Source organism: Fomitopsis serialis (genome assembly GCF_022376445.1).
Source record: "Fomitopsis serialis strain Sig1Antser10 chromosome Unknown B0H18scaffold_2, whole genome shotgun sequence".
Taxonomy (NCBI): Eukaryota; Fungi; Basidiomycota; class Agaricomycetes; order Polyporales; family Fomitopsidaceae; genus Fomitopsis; species Fomitopsis serialis.
Window position 1 is genome coordinate 530,234 of NW_025954962.1, and position 15,997 is coordinate 546,230.

The window sequence follows — 15,997 nt, forward strand, 5'->3', positions numbered from 1 at the left end:
CGACTGGTAAACTGCAAGTACACACAGGCGCCCATATGGAGACCGCGCGCGGGGCTGACGACCACTCTCTGAGACGCGCTGCACCCCAAGGACCGTCCTCTGCCACCCTCTGGCCTTCGCAGCACACAGCCGGCTCACTGCGGTCGCGGCTGCCACGAAGAAGGGCACGGGAGTCTCTGCCTTTCCGCGGACAACGCACATCGACATATCCGATCTGCAGGTGTGCACGCTGTTGTCCGACCCTTCGCGCGTTTCTGCGGGTGAGCCGCGACAACTTGGCACGCGACGGTTCCGCACCCCTCCGAAGAAAACGCTACCAGGCATCAACTGTCCTAGCAAGTAATTCAGTGACAGGGTCAAGGTCGACTCGATGGCTTCGTCTTCAGTCTCGCCAGCCGATCTGACTGTGGAACCCGACCTGCAACCTCTCTTCCCGACGCCGGCCCAAATCGCTCATCTGCTTTCACCATATGTCAGCCTTTCCCCGCAGCAGAAGGCAGAGCTTGTCTCTCACTGCCTGATGCGTGCTTGTCAATTCGGTGACATGCTCATCATGTCGCACCTACTCACCGACCCGAACGCGCATCCGTTTGTGGACCTGGCGAAGAAAGAGGACGATGGACTGGGTTTGATCAGCACGACCATACTGGGTTTTGGCTCGGAATCCGAGAGGGAAATTGAGAGGGAGGAATGCGTCCGGCTGCTTGTATCAGAGGGTTGCGATGTGAACAGCGCAGACCAGGGTACGTAACTATCCAACTTACGCTTGTCGTTCGTTACATGCTCATGCACGCATCAGATGGCTGGACACCCTCCATTACGCGTCTCTCTTAGCACCCGCGACGCTGGTGACATACCTCTTGACACACGGTGCTTCCGCTTTCGCGCTAACGCGCAGACGGCTCACGGCCTTGGACATTGTCACTGCGCACTCTACTATGCCCGGCCGCGGAGATGTTGCACTGATTCTCAGGAGGCCATGCGCGGGGAGGGATGGAAAGGCGGGAGGATGGAGGAACAACGGCGGCTCCTGGAGAGGCGCGCTCGACGCATGGGCAAGCGGAAGGACGTTCAACTCGACATCGAGAAGGCATTAGGAATAACCCCGAGGTGGTGGGGCGACGAGCTCTCGGACCCCAACTTCGACTTCGACGAGGAGGACGAGGACGAGGCACCAGATGACACGGTTTTCGTGAGTCTTCTCAGAACATGCGATTCGCAGCGGCCTCAGATCAATCACAGACACCACCGCCGGACTACAACTCGATGCTTGTGTTCTCTCCAATGTCGCTTCCTGACATCTTCCAATCACTCATAACTGACTTCGAACCGTCACTGCGGAACGCGGAACCAGCCAACGCTCTATACCTGCTTGTGCGCTTTGCCTGCATTAATTGTGATCACAACTGGCTCGAGGATCTCATTCTCGGAGCGTGCGACGCTATTGAAGAGACATTCTTCGTGAGTGTCGCCAACGATGCTCAACTACAATACACTGACGCACGGACAGAATCGAGCGGACGATGCCACCACGTTGATCTTCTGGCTGTATAATACCACTGTGTGGCTTCATCTGATGCGCTGCGACAGTGCCATCAACGAGACGCTAGAAATGCTAGGTTCCTTCACGCTGATAGAAGAGATACTCAATTCTGATTTCGGTAAGCTCGGCCTTGATGTTGCTGTGTGTCACACTTTCTGACACGCAGTACAGTTTTATCATCCGACTTGCTGAGAGAAGGATCGACCAGCTGCTAGACGCCGCGTTGCTAGACTATACCCGCTCTCTAAAGAATTCGAGTCCGTGGAATTCGAGTCGGAATGGTCCTTCCTCCGTACGTTCGGCGGTGGCAAGAAGAAGACTCCCGCCGCGAATGGTGGCTCGCAGAAGAATGGCGCACCGAGCACTCCCAAAATCGGCAGCAGGCCGCCGTCACCTAACCCGCCGGCATCCGCGTCGCCCACGAATCAGCGTAGCTTCGCGTCGTTGCGGCAGACCTTCGCCCGCACGCGTGCTCCTTCCACCACTCCTCTGCAGTCGATTTTCACCGACCCCGCTGCAGCCCCTCCGCCACCTTCGCCCAAGGACATCACATCCTTTATCACTGCGCTACACACCCTCCTCACACTGTCCGGAATCAATCCAGCATCATCATTCAGTTGTGGTCCCAGGTGATGTATTGGACAGCATGTATGACGCCAATTCTTGTGCGCGTGTTTTTTGGGCTGACGTCGGGTCAGGTGAGACCTTCAACAGGGTTTCGACGCGGAAGAAGTATCTATGCCGGTACGTCGTCACGATCTGCGGTCTATGAAAGACTATCTGACCCTGTGCATGTAGATCCAGAGCGGTCCAGATCAGCATGAACCTTAGCGTTCTGGAAGAGTGGATCGGCGAGATGCAGCTCCGCGTGGCATTGGTTCGCACTTCGCCCCTGTGAAGGACCTGTTGACGTGGTTGCAGGTAATGGCGTCTGCATCTTGTGGGGATCACGGCAGATACTGATAGCGAAGCAGAGCTTGTCGTCAATAACGGAGTTCCCGAACCTAATCGCTACCATACAGACGTTGCGGAACTTGAATCCACTTCAGGTTCGACTGTTCACATTTACGTTCACTTTACAAATTCTGACCACTGTTACAGATGCGCCGTGCAGTCCGTGACTACCGGTATGAGGTCAATGAACCCGGATGACCGATGAGTGCAACCAGTACCTCGCGCAACTGCAGAAGGACTGGGAGCGACATCGAATCAAGCTGGGCGTCGAGGCTCTCCGGAAAGAGGTACGGCCTACTGTAATCGGCGAAGGCAGATCGTATAACTGACGGCGACCCAGCAGATTGGCGAGCGGGAACGTGATCGGGAAGAGGGTCTGAGCGTCTCGCCGTCGCTCCACGACGTGCCTATTGGCGATGGCAGACAGTCTCCGTGTCGTCCCAAGAGACCTCGACCGCTCAGCGAACATCGACGCGCTCTTCGACCGGACATGGGAAAAGTCTCTGGGAGCCTGCCAGAGCCCCCGACCTCTGGGCGAACTCCTCGACTCTAGATACATGTTGCCTCTGCTCTTTCCGTCGGACCCCAAGATGCTCGGTGCTCTTCCCGCCAACCGGACGACGCCGGACGACGAGAAACGTCACAGCAACCGCCTGAGCCAGGACTCCACTGCAAGCCGGCCAGCTTTGGGACCCGCGGAGCGATGGTCTGGCGGCTAAAGAGCAAGAAACTGCGCGACGTGAGCGCAATCACCCTACAATGGGTGGATGGCTCCAGAGCCGCTCGACGGTGGACAAGACCGGCCGAGATTGAGGAAGAGGAGGAATGGGAAGAGCTGCCGCCTTACCCTACTGCGGACGCTCAGTCTCCGGACGCGTTGAGGGTGGAAACTCACTTCACCCCGCTTACAAGAAAGCCGTCCGCCCGCAGCAGGGGGCGAGGAAGCAGTGCGGTAGAGGAGGTGCCGACACCCGCCGCCGAAGAAGACCAACCCGCCGAAGAGGACCAACCTGAACCTGTATAATGGACACTGCTTTCTGCTCATTGTCTGTACTCTGCATTGCTTTGGATCCTATCTGTAGTGCTCGCCATCTCATGCAACTCGTCTATTTATGGCTACCAACATAATTACCCACCGTCGATAGATTATATATCCCCTGAGCCTCCTCGCGGCCGCTGCGTGCACTGGTAGTATAGGACCGCGGCTGGGCAAAGGCACGCCGACGTAAATGACTTACCTGCGAGCAACGAAGTGGCGTCGGAAGAATATCAATCGAAATAGATCTGGATCACGGCCGTATTGGAACTCAGCGGCACTGCACAGGTCGTGCGGCCAGTCGCCCGCGTTTCTGTGTCTTGAGTCTTGCCCAGCGCAGAGTTGCTGCGCAAACGCCACGGTACTGCCTGCCTCTCCTTACCCTACTCAACTGTTTTACTTTCTCCCTTATTGCCCCAGTTCCACGACCAGTCATGATCATTGAAGACATGGCGTCTTCCCAGACGGCCCTACACGACCCCCCAGAGTACACAAGCGACACCAAGCCCGGTCTGCAACGCGGCCACAGCTACAGCCTGTCCACCGCGAAGCTATTGCCAGACGAGGGAACAGGTCACAAAGAGGCAGAGCCGTCCGACGTGGCCTATGACACGTCGTACAAGCAACCGTATGCCGACGAAGCATACAACCCCTCATACAGGCCCGCTTTCCCGGAGGCGGACTACGCATATCATCCGGAAGCCTACCCTGCGGACGCTGCTGAGAACAAGCAAGAGATGGTGTACGCAAAGACACCAGAGCAGTATGGTATGCGGAATTATGAGAACATGGGTATGTTGCTTTTGGTTCCGCGTTGCCCGGTCGATGTCACGGTGCATTTTGGATGTAGGCTACGACGAACCGTTCTCCAAACGTCCGCGAGAGCGTCCGAACTTCGTGAAGCGATTCTTTGGGCTCTACCCTCTCGAGGACAGAATCGCTGATAAGAAGGCCGGCGTTGGTGTTCAGAGGCGACCATATATCGGTATGTTCCTTGTACTCGTAGTCAATTGGGTCACGGTTCACACGGGCTGCAGTCTGGCTCCTTTCATTGATCATGCTCGCTGTGCTCATATACGAGCTTGTGGTAAACCAGAAAGCTCAAGGCACGCCAGTGTCATTCCACGTATGTATACGGTCGATTATAATGAACTCATCGACTCATGTGACCCAGCCAACGGTCAACCCGATGTTGGGTCCGTCAGAAAGTGCGCTGATCAACGTCGGAGCGCGTTTCCCTGCCTGTATGAAGGATGTTACCTCGATACCACTGACCACAGAGTTCGCATGTGCGTAAGAGCTCGCTCCAAAATTTGCCGTGTTGATAACACCGCTTCAGGCCTGAATGACACGGCGAACCCGATCACCGAGGCATGTCCGCTGAGACCATCTGTGGTTTCGGCGGCTTCCACGACCAAACCCCGAATCAATGGTTCCGGTCAGTAATTCGATTCCCTTCACATGCCGCGGTCTGATCGAGACTACGGATAGTTTTATCACGCCCGTATTCCTGCACGCCGGAATCGTGCACTTCTTGCTGAACATGTTGGCGCAGTTGATAGTTTCTGCTCAGGTGCGCCTCAACATTGGCCTGATATCACTAGACATCGTGACTGATCGTTCGGTAGGTCGAGCGAGAGATGGGCTCCCCCTTCTTCCTCATTCTGTACATGGCTGCAGGAATTTTCGGGTCAGTGAAATAATGACGTCAGTGACGGTCTCAGATGTGACACAACTATACAGCAACGTCCTCGGAGGAAATTTCGCCCTTGTTGGTGTTCCATCCGTCGGTGCCAGTGGTGCCATCTTTGGTACGACTGCTGTAAGTCCTTATCCTAGACGATCCCGGGATCAGCTCACACCTCTATCAAGGTCGCATGGATCGATCTGTTCGCGCACTGGCGGTATCAATATCAACCAGGAAGGAAGGTATGGTTGCTTGTGTAGGCATTGTTTACCTTCGTTTCATTGATGACTTGTATAGCTTGCCTGGATGGTCGTGGAGTTGATCATCGGTATCGCTCTAGGTTTCATCCCATGTACGTGCCATCGATACTTCATGGAATGTCATTCACTGACTTGTTTTTGATCAGATGTCGACAACTTCGGTAACTACTGACCTTTCTATGTTGCAAGTGGCCGACGCTAATGGACTTCGTAGCGCATCTTGGGGGACTGCTCATGGGCTTATTGGTCGGGATGGCATTCTACCCTATCATCAGCCCGTCGGTCAGGCATCGATCGATCGTTCTCGGTCTTCGGTTGGGCGCGGTAGCCTTGGCCCTTGTTCTCTACATCGTACTCACCCGCAACTTCTACACCTCGAATCCATACGCAGGTATGCAGCACGTCTCGTGTAACTGCCACAGTGACTCATGGGATGATGTGCATCGCAGCTTGTTCATGGTGTCGCTACCTGTCATGTATCCCGACATCCTCGAACAACTACTGCAAAGGGTACGTTGGCGTCCATCTTGCCTCGTCGGAACCCTCACTCAGCGCTCGATTCATCAGGACTGGGCTGTCCACCTCTTCGTCAGCAATCTAAAGTGAGTGTCGCGTGCACAAGTTTACGTTCACCCATTTGTCGTGTCGGAGCTGGCCACCACGATGTCTCATAGATACCAATGTCACTACTGATCGGACTACGCTCGGAACGCACGGACAATTATTTAATGTTCGACCCTGTACCTATGCTTGCACTCCTTCACTGTCACAATGCTACTAGCGCTGTCGGACGCTTCGACCTCTGTACTTCGCTTGTGAACGTCTGAACGGTCGAGTGGGGCAATTGACATACCATGATGTGCGTGGCGAGTGAATGGGGTGGTGGTGCTGATCTACGAGGCTCTGTTCTCCGAGTCTCCATGGGGCCCTTCCGCGTGTAATTGTCCCGTCTCCACGCGCATAGACTCGGAAGGCAAGGGATGTGCAAATCGGTACCCCTGGAGCTCTGGAGCCTGCCGCGTGTTGCTCACGACTGCGTACTGTTGGTAGCCAGGATTCGGTGACGTCGATGTACGTACGTCCGAAATGAACGCAGGTCGCCGGAATACTCGGTCGCAACGTCCAACGGCGAGCGGATACATTCCACGCTAGGCCGAGCCTCGATGAAACAAAACGGTCGAGACCAGAAAGGGTCCCAAACCTAAGATTGACGCAAGCTGACAGTGACAGGACGGCTTTCCGCGGACGGGTCACGCTGCAACATGAAAAGCTTCTTTTTGATCTGGCGGCTGCCCTGACAGACCATTGCGAATTGTGTGTAGGCGGCGTGAGGCCCAATGTACGCCCGATTTACGTGGCGTCGATGTTCGCCCCAGCGCTGAGCTGGAGACTTTGCGGGGTTTGCGCACGAGGCTCCCCCTTAATGTGTCGGTGGCAAGACGGTGTTCAGTACCTAGTTCAGCGTAAATCCCGATCACCAAAGGTCCGCATGAGTCATAGCCAGAGATACGAGCGTGAGACCACAGGGAAAGTTGCGTACGAGTCTCTGGCGCCTTTAGAGGGCACAGACACCATGGCTTGCTGGGCGTATTAGCTGGTTTATGCCGCACGCCGAGATTTATAAGGCAAGTACGAAGAGGAGGCAAGGTCCGGTACTATGATAGCATATTATCCCTGAGTACAAGCGCACTGAACGTGCAGAGATGCGCTAAGGGTCCGCAACGTGTGAGGGTGCATCGGAGGTAGGACTTTCAGGGAATACAGGCTCGGGTTCATACTCGTCCTGAAGCACGGCATCTTGCCTGGAAATGACGCATCGAGAGGTTGCGGCCTCGCTCCAGAGTCCTTGGTATTGCTCCGGCCGCTGGCGAAGTCCATGACGGGCGTAGGTAGTGCGTGAAATGTGGTCAAGGCATGGGATAGTCGTCAAGCTATGCAACGAGGGGCGTTCCTGAGTGCAACTTCGACGCCAATGGAGGGACTGCGTACTAACCTTGCCCATAATCCCATCTATCGCCGCGCGCCGCCCCCTGAACGTCTCAGCAAGGGTGGCGAACTCTGCATCGCGCGCGGCGTTGCGCTGCTCCTCCGCCTCGCCCGGATCGTCCCACTCTTCTGTCGCACGCCTCGTCGCACCCGCAGCACGTCTCGCGCTCCGAGCATCGCTCGACCCGATGCCTTCCATTTGCAGGTGCATCCCCGCAATTTCACTCTGCAGTTCGCGAATGCGCGACAGGTGGGCCCAGAGCTCATCTCGTGTGTGGCCAAGTCAGCGTCCGACATTGCTTGGCTGCCCCCCTGGTCGTGCACGGGCGATGTCATTACGCCAGCGAGGGCGCCAGTGAAGGGTTCATAGACGGATCGTGTGCAGAGTTGGACTGGCGGACGTCGAGCGCAGCCCTGCAGCCTGAGAGGCGTGGCCGTGCGCTCGGAACGATAGAAGGAGCTCGTGGTTCCGTCTATGCTTATCTTCGGCAGTCCTGCCTAGGACCATCCGCAGGCGCCGGGCTTTCCTCGCTCGTGCTGTCTCGCCGACCTAGCAGCTCGGACAGAACAGCGTCATGGGGCGTCGAGAGCGGTGCCGTGACTGCGCGTTCCAGCGAAGGCCCGCATCGGTTGAATCTTCAGCATTACCGCGTTGTGAGGAACGCGGGCGGTCGTCGGGAGATGCTGGAGTGGGGGGAGGGGGCCTGCGGGAGGGTCGCCAGGATGCAAGCATGCGTTCGAGGACAACTGCCAATTATGGATAATTGATGCGAGGTGCGCTGCAGTGGCGCGGAGGCTTTAGTGGACGTCCATCTGGCAAATACCTCCGCCAGGCCACGCACCATGGGCATATTCGGCATGGTGCAAGTCACACTTTGTTGCACACGAATTCGCTGCTACCATCGTTGCGAACACTTAAACGACCAACTGGACGCGACTCGCAACGAGCAGCGACTTCCTCAGGCTGTCGGGCGGGCCCAACTTCGATCATTTGCGCCCCACTGCGGCGGCCGTGCTTCTGTAAAATATTGCCGAGTTCCCTTGCCTCGTCTACCGGGGGACAATTGATAGAACGGCTGGGCTTTGACGTCACCTATGCGCGGTCAAGCCTGTCTGTGTTGATCAGTGCCCGTTCGGCAGAGCCTCTTTTTTAGTGGATACCTCTGACAGAACTCACGTAACTTGACCAGCTGCTGTACACGATGGACCCCGGTATGATGTACAATGCGGACGCGGTCAGAGTGGGAGATGAGGGGGTGAAATTTGGGCGAACACTTGAGTCACCGACGTCCTCGCATAGTAGCCCGGGACCGTATTATTAGGCAGGCAACCAAGTTCAGGCCTTCGATGCCAATGCACAGCGTGGTAGGTTACACCAAACGACGTAGGACCATGTGGCGCCGGCACCCCTTTGAAATCCAACACGCTTCACTGATGCATTTTCAGGAAGACTATACATTCCAAGAATCAAGAATACAGTACGTATTATGCGCTAGACTAGTGTGCTTTATGCTGCTGAGGTCAGGGAGCGGTGAGTCGGCGTAAGTGGAACTATGAAAGGAAGGATAAGGATATATACATAAGTCTATCAGCGGTCCAGATCTTTTCGGCCTCTGCATCTAATCAGCACGGACGGCACCCCATCATATCTGGGCGCGCGGACGGGCAGACGTATCTTCACGTAAAGCACCGAGAGAATGGGACGGCGGCAGTGCGCAAGGCCACTGCCCTTTCGACACGCCGCTTTCCCATTCGGCACCATGCGAGCGGTACAGATCCACACCGCGCGTGCGTTCTCGAGCTGAAAATCGTACCGACGTCAGCACACGGTGTAAACGCTATCGGGAATGAGGGGATACTCACAGCATCTATCTTACCGTCCTGGACGCGGCGGCGCATGAGATGCCACATGAGGGTTTGCAGACCAATCACCTGGTTGGCCGACCCGCGGAGCGCGTTCTTGAACGGTTGGTAGAGCGCCACGTCGCGCGTGTTAACCGCGGATGTGGTATTCCGAGTACTGACCACAGAAAGACACGAGTCAGAGACAGCTCCGGAGTGGCAAGTCCCGGACGGGCGCGAGCCTATTATGATGACCATACCGGAAAGATCCAGCCAGAGGGAGTGGCCGACGATTACTTTGCCTTTAATAACGCGCGCAACGTTCTGTTGGACTTCTAGGAACGCCTTGGCGCCATTAGCTGCACACCAATAAGTTAGCGACCATGTATAAAGGGAGAGTCATGTCTTCAGCGTCCACCAGCGGACTACATACCCGGATCCAAGTGCCCGGGCTCTATGCCCGTAGTGCCTGTGCGATAGTCAGACACCTGGGTGGTCGGCTGCACATAAGTGTCATACACCGTCTGTCCTTCATAATTAACGATGGAAACTCGTCTGCAAGGTGCGTTAGTCTTCGGTTGATGTCAAGGCTATGAATTAGAGGACGCACGCTACCATGGAGGTGCCGCCGCCAGGACCGCATCCGACACAAGTGCATGAGATACCGACAATCTGCTCTGGAGTAGGCATTGGGAACTTGGCGGACATAAGCTGCGTAGAGAAAAAAGCGGCAGCGGGTACGCTCTGGACCTACGGGCATTTTCCGCAGCTTAAAAACCGGCTCTGCATTACATGTCACCCCATTTCTGCAACTCGTGAATCGACTCTGCATGTCATCCGTAGAGAGGCAGAGCCAACCTTGACACGTACTGTTCTAAGGTGAGGAAGTGAATATATTTTGAGCGGATACCGAACCCCGAAGTAAACGGTTTGGGCATGCTGCCGCAACAATGAATGATGCAGGAGCAGAGAGCCGAGTGTCGCGGGCCTTCGAGACGGCCATCAATTCTTTGGAAGAGCCCGACAATACGTTGGGGTGTGGAACAACACACCAGCCATCGTGGTTGGAGCGGACGAGGAGGTAATGGTGGATCTGGGATCAACGAGAAGATTGCGCCACCGAATCTGAGTGCGAGATTCCCCTACTGCACGTCATCTGGGTGCGGACAGTGATGAGATAGCATTGGGCAGGGATCTCGAGTCGGCTACCTCGGGGTCAATAGTTGACAGCCTGAGCAATGCACCAGATTTGTTGCAGCAAAATGATCGTCTTCGAGCAATCTATCGCGCCCGAGTTGCTGGGCAGAAGCGTCAAGAAACCGCACTGTGCTGTGATATATAACGAGATCAGTAGGCTTCCTGCGGTGAGTCGCCTACCTGCTCTCGTCTGAGATCGCCCTCGTCTGGCACGGTGGTCCTGTGTGCGTCGGTGGCCTTTATACTCTGCAGCAGCTCATGAAGGGCGCACCGGTGTATACCGGTTGGCGCTGTCACTTTCGGTCAATTACTGGAGTGTCCCTGCATGGAGCCTGCTCATCATTCAGTAACATTAGTGGCGCTGCATTGAGCAGATTCAGATCGGCGGCACCAAGGTTCGGAGGACCGGAGGCGAACCCATCTTGACTAGGACTACGAAGGCCTCGTAGGCGCCTAGCAGTTACGTTGCATCTTATCCGCTTCAGTGCACTATGTGCTCGGTCTGGACGCAGCGCACCGTGTTTGCGTTGAACACGCCAATCGCAATGGCGCACCCTAGCACTGGCTCCATCCAAGTCCTTCGGGGTCTAGGCATGGAACGTGCGCTACGCGCAGACAGCAAAGATGCGGAGAACATAGCGAGAGTTGCGGCCATGTCAGCTAATCGACCTGCAGGCTCGGCCGCAGTGCCCGTTCTTCCAAGTCAGAACTCACAACTGTGGCTTCTTCCGCGCTGCAGCGAATATACATCGACCGTCGTACGTAGATCAAGCGATTCGTGTAGACAGACACCACTGTCTGCCCGCGCCTCCACGACGTAACGCAACGGCTTTGCGGTATAGGGGGACTGTGCCAATCTTTGGAGGGACTGATAATGTACACGTGAGGTGCCGCCTATACGCGCCCGTCTGCTACCCTCGCCAGCGCCCCAAGGATTAACGTTCTCCTTCGGCATCCTCGTGCGAGACCCCTACTCATTCGGCTGGTGTTTTGCGTAAAGGCTTCCCATGTGTTCGCCGGCAGCATACGGTGACACCCGAAGATGATCGACGCATGAAGGGTCGCCAGGGCTGCGAGTGTGACGCGCTCGGGGCCACACTCGTCCTTCGCCTTGAATCGAAGGAGGTCGTTGGAGCGCATAGCAAGGCCAGGCCTATGGTCCCCGAGAAGCCCGCCGCCGCTGTAACGTCTTGCGTCGCAGCCGCCGCCGTAATAATTGCCACTTCCACCGTTCAACGTTCCTGCGACGGAAGATGAACGGAGCTGGGGCGGGCAGCTTGCGAACACGTGCCGGGCGGGAAGTCACCTCTTCCTCAGTAGATAGCTCCCTGCGCGCCAGTTCCACGACTTTCTGCGCGCGCGCAACAGTAGCCGCCCTGGATAACTGGCCTTGCTGGCAGAGGAGCACCGCGACACGCCGCCGAACCCTCTCGTCCACGATGCTCCGACCCCATCGGTGGACAAACGTCTTCACCAGCTCTTCCGCTGCAGAACCACCCCCACGCGTTCTCAGCAACGGCCGCATGAGCAAGTAGAGCGTGGTCGCATTCGGTCGCAAGCCGTGGTGCATGCTTAGAAATTGATATACAAGCCTCCTCAGCGCGAAGTGCCCCTTCAGGCCACGCGGCGAGGATGGTGTTAGGTGCAGGTGGATGATGGCAAGACACCGATCATGCAGGCTCGGCTCCAAGCGATCGGGCAATTCGAGGAAGAAAGACTCCGTGACCTTGAAAGCAAGCTCGAGTTGGTCCATGAGGATCAAGTTCCCTACGGTATTGTAGACGACCGCAGTCGGGACTCTCGCCATCTCGTGAGGCGTAAGCGTGGGCATACCCTGCATGAGACGTCGGTACCTGCTCTGCAGCGTGCCACGGTCTACAGGCTTTACGGGCTTGAGCGCGTATTCCTCCAGGTCGTCGTTGAGCCGCCACTTCCGTATCGCGCCTCTCTTCTCGGTGCCGAAGAATTCCACCCAGACAGCGAGCGGCAAAGGTTTGTCTTGTTCGCGTGCCAGACCCGTTTGCTCTGCCCACGCCCGCTCCCAACCCTCTTCCAGCCTGACCAAGAACCGCACACGAAGCTGGCGGGTGAGCAGGTCCGGGGAGATAGCTTCCTTCTCCATTTGGATGAACAGCGACTCTGCCGTCTTGCGACGCGCCATGCGTATAGCGAGACGGAGCAGGACGTTGAAGGTCTCGGTCGAATGATGTTGGCGGAATCTGGCATGATATCGTATGAGCCATTCCAAAGACGGCGGCGGGCTGAGGCTCTGAAAGTGGTCGAGTTTGCGGTGGAGGTCCTCGGACGAAGTTGGCCAGGGTACGGAGGCATTGGGGGAATATACAAAGGGGCCGTAATGCACCACACACGGGCGCGATCGCGACGCGGACAGTGCCTCGGCGATCTCGGGCCATGGAGGGTCGGTCTCGTATGAATTGAGGTCCCGTCCCAGATCGAGCGCAAACAGCTCCCGCACTGGAAGGGAGTCAACATGGACGTCGGTGACAGGTATACTCCATGGATTGCGCCACACCAACGACCGTGGCGGTCGGCCCTTAGGATGCCTCGCATTCTCAGCGGTAGAGTCGACAACATCGGTAGATACATCCTGCTGTTGGGCGCCGTTACGCGAGGGGGATCCCAATTTTGCACGCTTTGGAGAGAACCGAGGGATGGGTCCACCATGTGTCATGATGTCGCTGGCAACACCATCATGCACAGCAAGCCTGGCAAGGAGCGGCGTGCTAGAGTTCACGAAGATTAGTTAGTGCCGTACATGCCCAAGAAAGTACAGTACGCACGACGGTCCAGCTTGTTCCGCGTCCTCGGCAAATGCATCGTCGTCTCTATGTACCTCTTGGCTATCTTGCCGCCGTGGTTCGGATGCAGTAGCATGTCCCCGCACAGATCCACGGAGCGGTGCGCGTGCTGGCCTCGTCCTGGACCACGCTCGACTAGCTGCTGCGAATAAGATGCTCGGAAAACTGGCCGAGAGGCTGGGCACGAGCGAGGCGGCATGATTGATCATGCATGGGGAGCCCAGCGCGGGAGACAGATAGGGCAGACACACTCTGGCGAACCCAGCGAGATTGACCTGGCACTGGACACGGAAAGCGAGCGAGCACTGGCACGGGAACGGTGGCGGAAATTTTGCCACGTGCTCCTCGCGACGCGACGCGCTCCTCACGCGCCGCTGCTCAGTGTGCGGCCCCGAAACCCGATGAGGCTGGCAAGCGCAAAAGGAGTTGACGAGAATCATGTATTCGAGACGACGTAATAGCTAGCCCTATTAACATAGCAAAATTCCAGACGAGGATGCAATGACGAGAGTACACGTGGGGATAAGCAAGGGAATCATTGAGCACCGGTCATAAGCGATCGTCAAATGAGCGTACAGGGATTGTAGACAGCGCGAAGGTGGTGAAGGAGAGTGGACAGATGCAATACCTACTTTGCATGAGCGACAGAATCTCAACATACTAGAGTCATCGGCAACAACTAGAGTTCCTGCATGGGCTGTCTGCCCACTAACCAACCGACCCGTAGTACCCAATGGTCGCGCAGCTGTTTCAGGATCTCTAAACCGTTTCCTTGCGCTTGTGCGAAGTCGTCGAGACACCTCTCCCACGTCCGCACAGTCTCCGAGCCAAACATCCCTCCTTCGCGATTGACCGCCTGGTCGACACGATCGAGCCAAGCTTTCCACTCCTCGATAAGACGCGGCAATATCATGGGCACAAGTGCCGACTGCGTGAGCGCTGGCTGATTGAGGACGTGTGCCGTAAGCGACGAGAGGAACAGGAAAGTCTCCGTTGGATGCGAACGGTCTTTGTGCTGGGACTGCAAAGCGGCCGCATGCGACTGCATGTTCGTCTTCGGCGAGGCGGACGCACTTGCTGTGGAGGGTGCGGCATTGGAAAAGTATGGTAGGTATGACTGGCATGCAGCCACAAAGTCGTTGATGTGTGGGCGGAGACGAGACAGTATGTACTCGTCCCGCATGCCACCTGATTGGCCGGATGCTGATTGTGAGCCGAAGGGAGATGTTGATGCGAGGCGAGGGAAGCTGAGGCCTGCGGCTGACTGTACGTTCGAGCGGTTGTTGCCAAATCCTCCTGAGCCGAAACCGAATGAGGTAGAAGGCCCGGGCTGGGAGAAAGGCGTATTCGAGTAGGGGTACGCGTCTCGCAGCTTGTTTGCCGCATGGTCAAGGGCCTGCGTGGCTGTCTCGAGCGTGGGTCGTGGAATCAGCGAGAGAACCGTCAACTTCAGAGATGGTTGCGCAGTCAGCAACGACGTGAGGAGTGGCAGTAGAGACTGAGGAGGAAGGCTCGCTGTGGATATCATTCGTGAGTACCGCCTCAGAACCACCTGCACAAAACGTACCTAGCAACACCCCTACATCCACGTCGCTCTCGTCGTTCGCTGAAGATGACCTAGTCGTCTTCGCATTCTTCTCGTCTTTTGCGCTCGTGATAGCAGGCGTGGTACGTGCACGTTTCGGCACGGCTCGCTTGAGGCGCTCTGGAGTAGGACTTCTGTCCATCTCATCATCCCTCGAGTGTCTGTTCTCGCTCTCTTCATCGGGCTCATGTCGTCTCTTCTGTACGCGGGGCGCGGCAGATTGTGTGCTAGTGGCGAGATTCCAGGGGGATTGCGGCGCATGGGTTGGCGTGGCCGCCCAGCCTGCGCTAACAGGTGCGGTGGAGAGCCCGAACCCGAAACCCAGAGGAGCGTGCGAGGGGTTGACGGGGCGAGGAAAGTCGACCTGCAGATGGGGATGGGTGACGACGTTGGCCATGGTTGTGGTCGGGAAGAGCAGGCCGAGCAGCCGCTCGAATCAGAGAGCTGAAAGGGACGATGCAAGCAAGTTCGCGCCAGGAAAGGCAGCGCCATCACGGCCAGAACTCGCCTGCCCTAATGGCAACACGTGACCGAGTCGCCACAGCGGCCTTTTCAGCGCGTCGTTCTGTCTTTTTTCCTGTCGTTGTCCCTCTTTCCTTTCCATCTCTTGCTCTCATGCTCGCCGTGTCTCATATCCTAGGATGCTTGCAGATGACAATTAGGTGAGTATCCCTTCTGCGACGCGTCTAGCAGTGACGAGAAAACATGAATCGCTACTTCGAAGCTCGCACACGGGCTGATGAACGTACATCATATACCCAAATTTCTGAGCTGCATTGGACGCATCATCTTTTCTGACGCTGACATTCATCCTGAACAGTGTACTTGCGACGCTTCGTCGCTCTGACTTCAACAGTGCCTGCTGCGGACGTGATCGGGGATGTTCATGGTGAGCCTCATTCCACTTCAAGTCTGAGTGATGAGTAGTTATAGAGTCAAGTCCTGATCCCGTCTAAAGGATGGGTGGTGACGAGTATTACCATGCTAATTCTGACGCCTCTGTTTCATGCGATGCTTTGATCGCATAGCTGACTTCGTCTTTGCCAGGTTGCATGGTCAGTAGTCGGTTTGACGCAATCGCATGCATG

At 56.4% G+C, this 15,997-nt stretch overlaps 6 protein-coding genes across 6 annotated transcripts; 2 read left to right on the forward strand and 4 right to left on the reverse strand.

Annotated features, from left to right (window-relative positions):
• The first annotated feature begins 8 nt into the window (after window positions 1-8).
• Window positions 9-3,786, forward strand: B0H18DRAFT_969558 (uncharacterized protein). The gene is made up of 15 exons (XM_048043610.1): window positions 9-747; window positions 800-956; window positions 977-1,192; window positions 1,243-1,461; window positions 1,511-1,661; window positions 1,794-2,159; window positions 2,242-2,287; window positions 2,342-2,420; window positions 2,444-2,464; window positions 2,518-2,592; window positions 2,645-2,677; window positions 2,704-2,784; window positions 2,841-2,931; window positions 2,960-3,136; window positions 3,160-3,786. Exons 1-15 carry the CDS (start codon window positions 371-373, stop codon window positions 3,519-3,521), a joined length of 2,451 nt encoding a protein of 816 aa, XP_047900291.1. The 5' UTR covers window positions 9-370; the 3' UTR covers window positions 3,522-3,786.
• A 73-nt stretch (window positions 3,787-3,859) lies between these two features.
• B0H18DRAFT_969562 (uncharacterized protein) lies at window positions 3,860-6,383 on the forward strand. The gene is made up of 13 exons (XM_048043611.1): window positions 3,860-4,325; window positions 4,384-4,518; window positions 4,571-4,659; window positions 4,708-4,822; window positions 4,905-4,971; window positions 5,025-5,106; window positions 5,162-5,223; window positions 5,277-5,355; window positions 5,406-5,462; window positions 5,518-5,572; window positions 5,695-5,871; window positions 5,930-6,000; window positions 6,033-6,383. Exons 1-13 carry the CDS (start codon window positions 3,968-3,970, stop codon window positions 6,084-6,086), a joined length of 1,401 nt encoding a protein of 466 aa, XP_047900292.1. The 5' UTR covers window positions 3,860-3,967; the 3' UTR covers window positions 6,087-6,383.
• Window positions 6,384-6,907: 524 nt separating this feature from the next.
• B0H18DRAFT_969566 (uncharacterized protein) lies at window positions 6,908-8,199 on the reverse strand (the record flags this gene model as incomplete). The annotated part of the gene is made up of 5 exons (XM_048043612.1): window positions 6,908-7,411; window positions 7,474-7,728; window positions 7,806-7,960; window positions 8,017-8,067; window positions 8,115-8,199. 5 exons carry the CDS (start codon window positions 8,197-8,199, stop codon window positions 7,388-7,390), a joined length of 570 nt encoding a protein of 189 aa, XP_047900293.1. The 3' UTR covers window positions 6,908-7,387.
• Window positions 8,200-9,032: 833 nt separating this feature from the next.
• On the reverse strand, window positions 9,033-10,107 carry B0H18DRAFT_1151011 (uncharacterized protein). Its single transcript, XM_048035724.1, has 5 exons — window positions 9,919-10,107; window positions 9,742-9,863; window positions 9,569-9,667; window positions 9,330-9,486; window positions 9,033-9,267 (listed from the first exon to the last, which is right to left on the reverse strand). The coding sequence occupies exons 1-4, from the start codon at window positions 10,014-10,016 to the stop codon at window positions 9,395-9,397; spliced, it is 411 nt and encodes a 136-aa protein (XP_047900294.1). The 5' UTR covers window positions 10,017-10,107; the 3' UTR covers window positions 9,033-9,267; window positions 9,330-9,394.
• Window positions 10,108-11,553: 1,446 nt separating this feature from the next.
• Window positions 11,554-13,604, reverse strand: B0H18DRAFT_969572 (uncharacterized protein). Its single transcript, XM_048043613.1, has 2 exons — window positions 13,307-13,604; window positions 11,554-13,249 (listed from the first exon to the last, which is right to left on the reverse strand). Exons 1-2 carry the CDS (start codon window positions 13,531-13,533, stop codon window positions 11,659-11,661), a joined length of 1,818 nt encoding a protein of 605 aa, XP_047900295.1. The 5' UTR covers window positions 13,534-13,604; the 3' UTR covers window positions 11,554-11,658.
• A 143-nt stretch (window positions 13,605-13,747) lies between these two features.
• B0H18DRAFT_969574 (uncharacterized protein) lies at window positions 13,748-15,383 on the reverse strand. The gene is made up of 2 exons (XM_048043614.1): window positions 14,892-15,383; window positions 13,748-14,839 (listed from the first exon to the last, which is right to left on the reverse strand). The coding sequence occupies exons 1-2, from the start codon at window positions 15,304-15,306 to the stop codon at window positions 14,004-14,006; spliced, it is 1,251 nt and encodes a 416-aa protein (XP_047900296.1). The 5' UTR covers window positions 15,307-15,383; the 3' UTR covers window positions 13,748-14,003.
• Between the last annotated feature and the right edge of the window lie 614 nt (window positions 15,384-15,997).

Bases quoted from the DNA above. Each gene is read 5' to 3' on its own strand.
- B0H18DRAFT_1151011 (XM_048035724.1), bottom strand. From the start codon at position 10,016: ATGTCCGCCAAGTTCCCAATGCCTACTCCAGAGCAGATTGTCGGTATC. The intron at 9,668-9,741 runs GTATGTAGTCCG...ATTGGTGTGCAG, and splicing joins GCCCGGGCACTTGGATCCGG to CTAATGGCGCCAAGGCGTTC. The intron at 9,487-9,568 runs GTATGGTCATCA...TTCTGTGGTCAG, and splicing joins CCTCTGGCTGGATCTTTCCG to TACTCGGAATACCACATCCG.
- B0H18DRAFT_969558 (XM_048043610.1), top strand. From the start codon at position 371: ATGGCTTCGTCTTCAGTCTCGCCAGCCGATCTGACTGTGGAACCCGAC. The intron at 1,193-1,242 runs GTGAGTCTTCTC...GATCAATCACAG, and splicing joins CACCAGATGACACGGTTTTC to ACACCACCGCCGGACTACAA. The intron at 2,785-2,840 runs GTACGGCCTACT...GCGACCCAGCAG, and splicing joins TCGAGGCTCTCCGGAAAGAG to ATTGGCGAGCGGGAACGTGA.
- B0H18DRAFT_969574 (XM_048043614.1), bottom strand. From the start codon at position 15,306: ATGGCCAACGTCGTCACCCATCCCCATCTGCAGGTCGACTTTCCTCGC. The intron at 14,840-14,891 runs GTACGTTTTGTG...TGATATCCACAG, and splicing joins GGATGTAGGGGTGTTGCTAG to CGAGCCTTCCTCCTCAGTCT.
- B0H18DRAFT_969572 (XM_048043613.1), bottom strand. From the start codon at position 13,533: ATGATCAATCATGCCGCCTCGCTCGTGCCCAGCCTCTCGGCCAGTTTT. The intron at 13,250-13,306 runs GTGCGTACTGTA...CGTGAACTCTAG, and splicing joins GCGGAACAAGCTGGACCGTC to CACGCCGCTCCTTGCCAGGC.
- B0H18DRAFT_969562 (XM_048043611.1), top strand. From the start codon at position 3,968: ATGATCATTGAAGACATGGCGTCTTCCCAGACGGCCCTACACGACCCC. The intron at 4,972-5,024 runs GTCAGTAATTCG...GACTACGGATAG, and splicing joins ACCCCGAATCAATGGTTCCG to TTTTATCACGCCCGTATTCC. The intron at 5,872-5,929 runs GTATGCAGCACG...TGTGCATCGCAG, and splicing joins CACCTCGAATCCATACGCAG to CTTGTTCATGGTGTCGCTAC.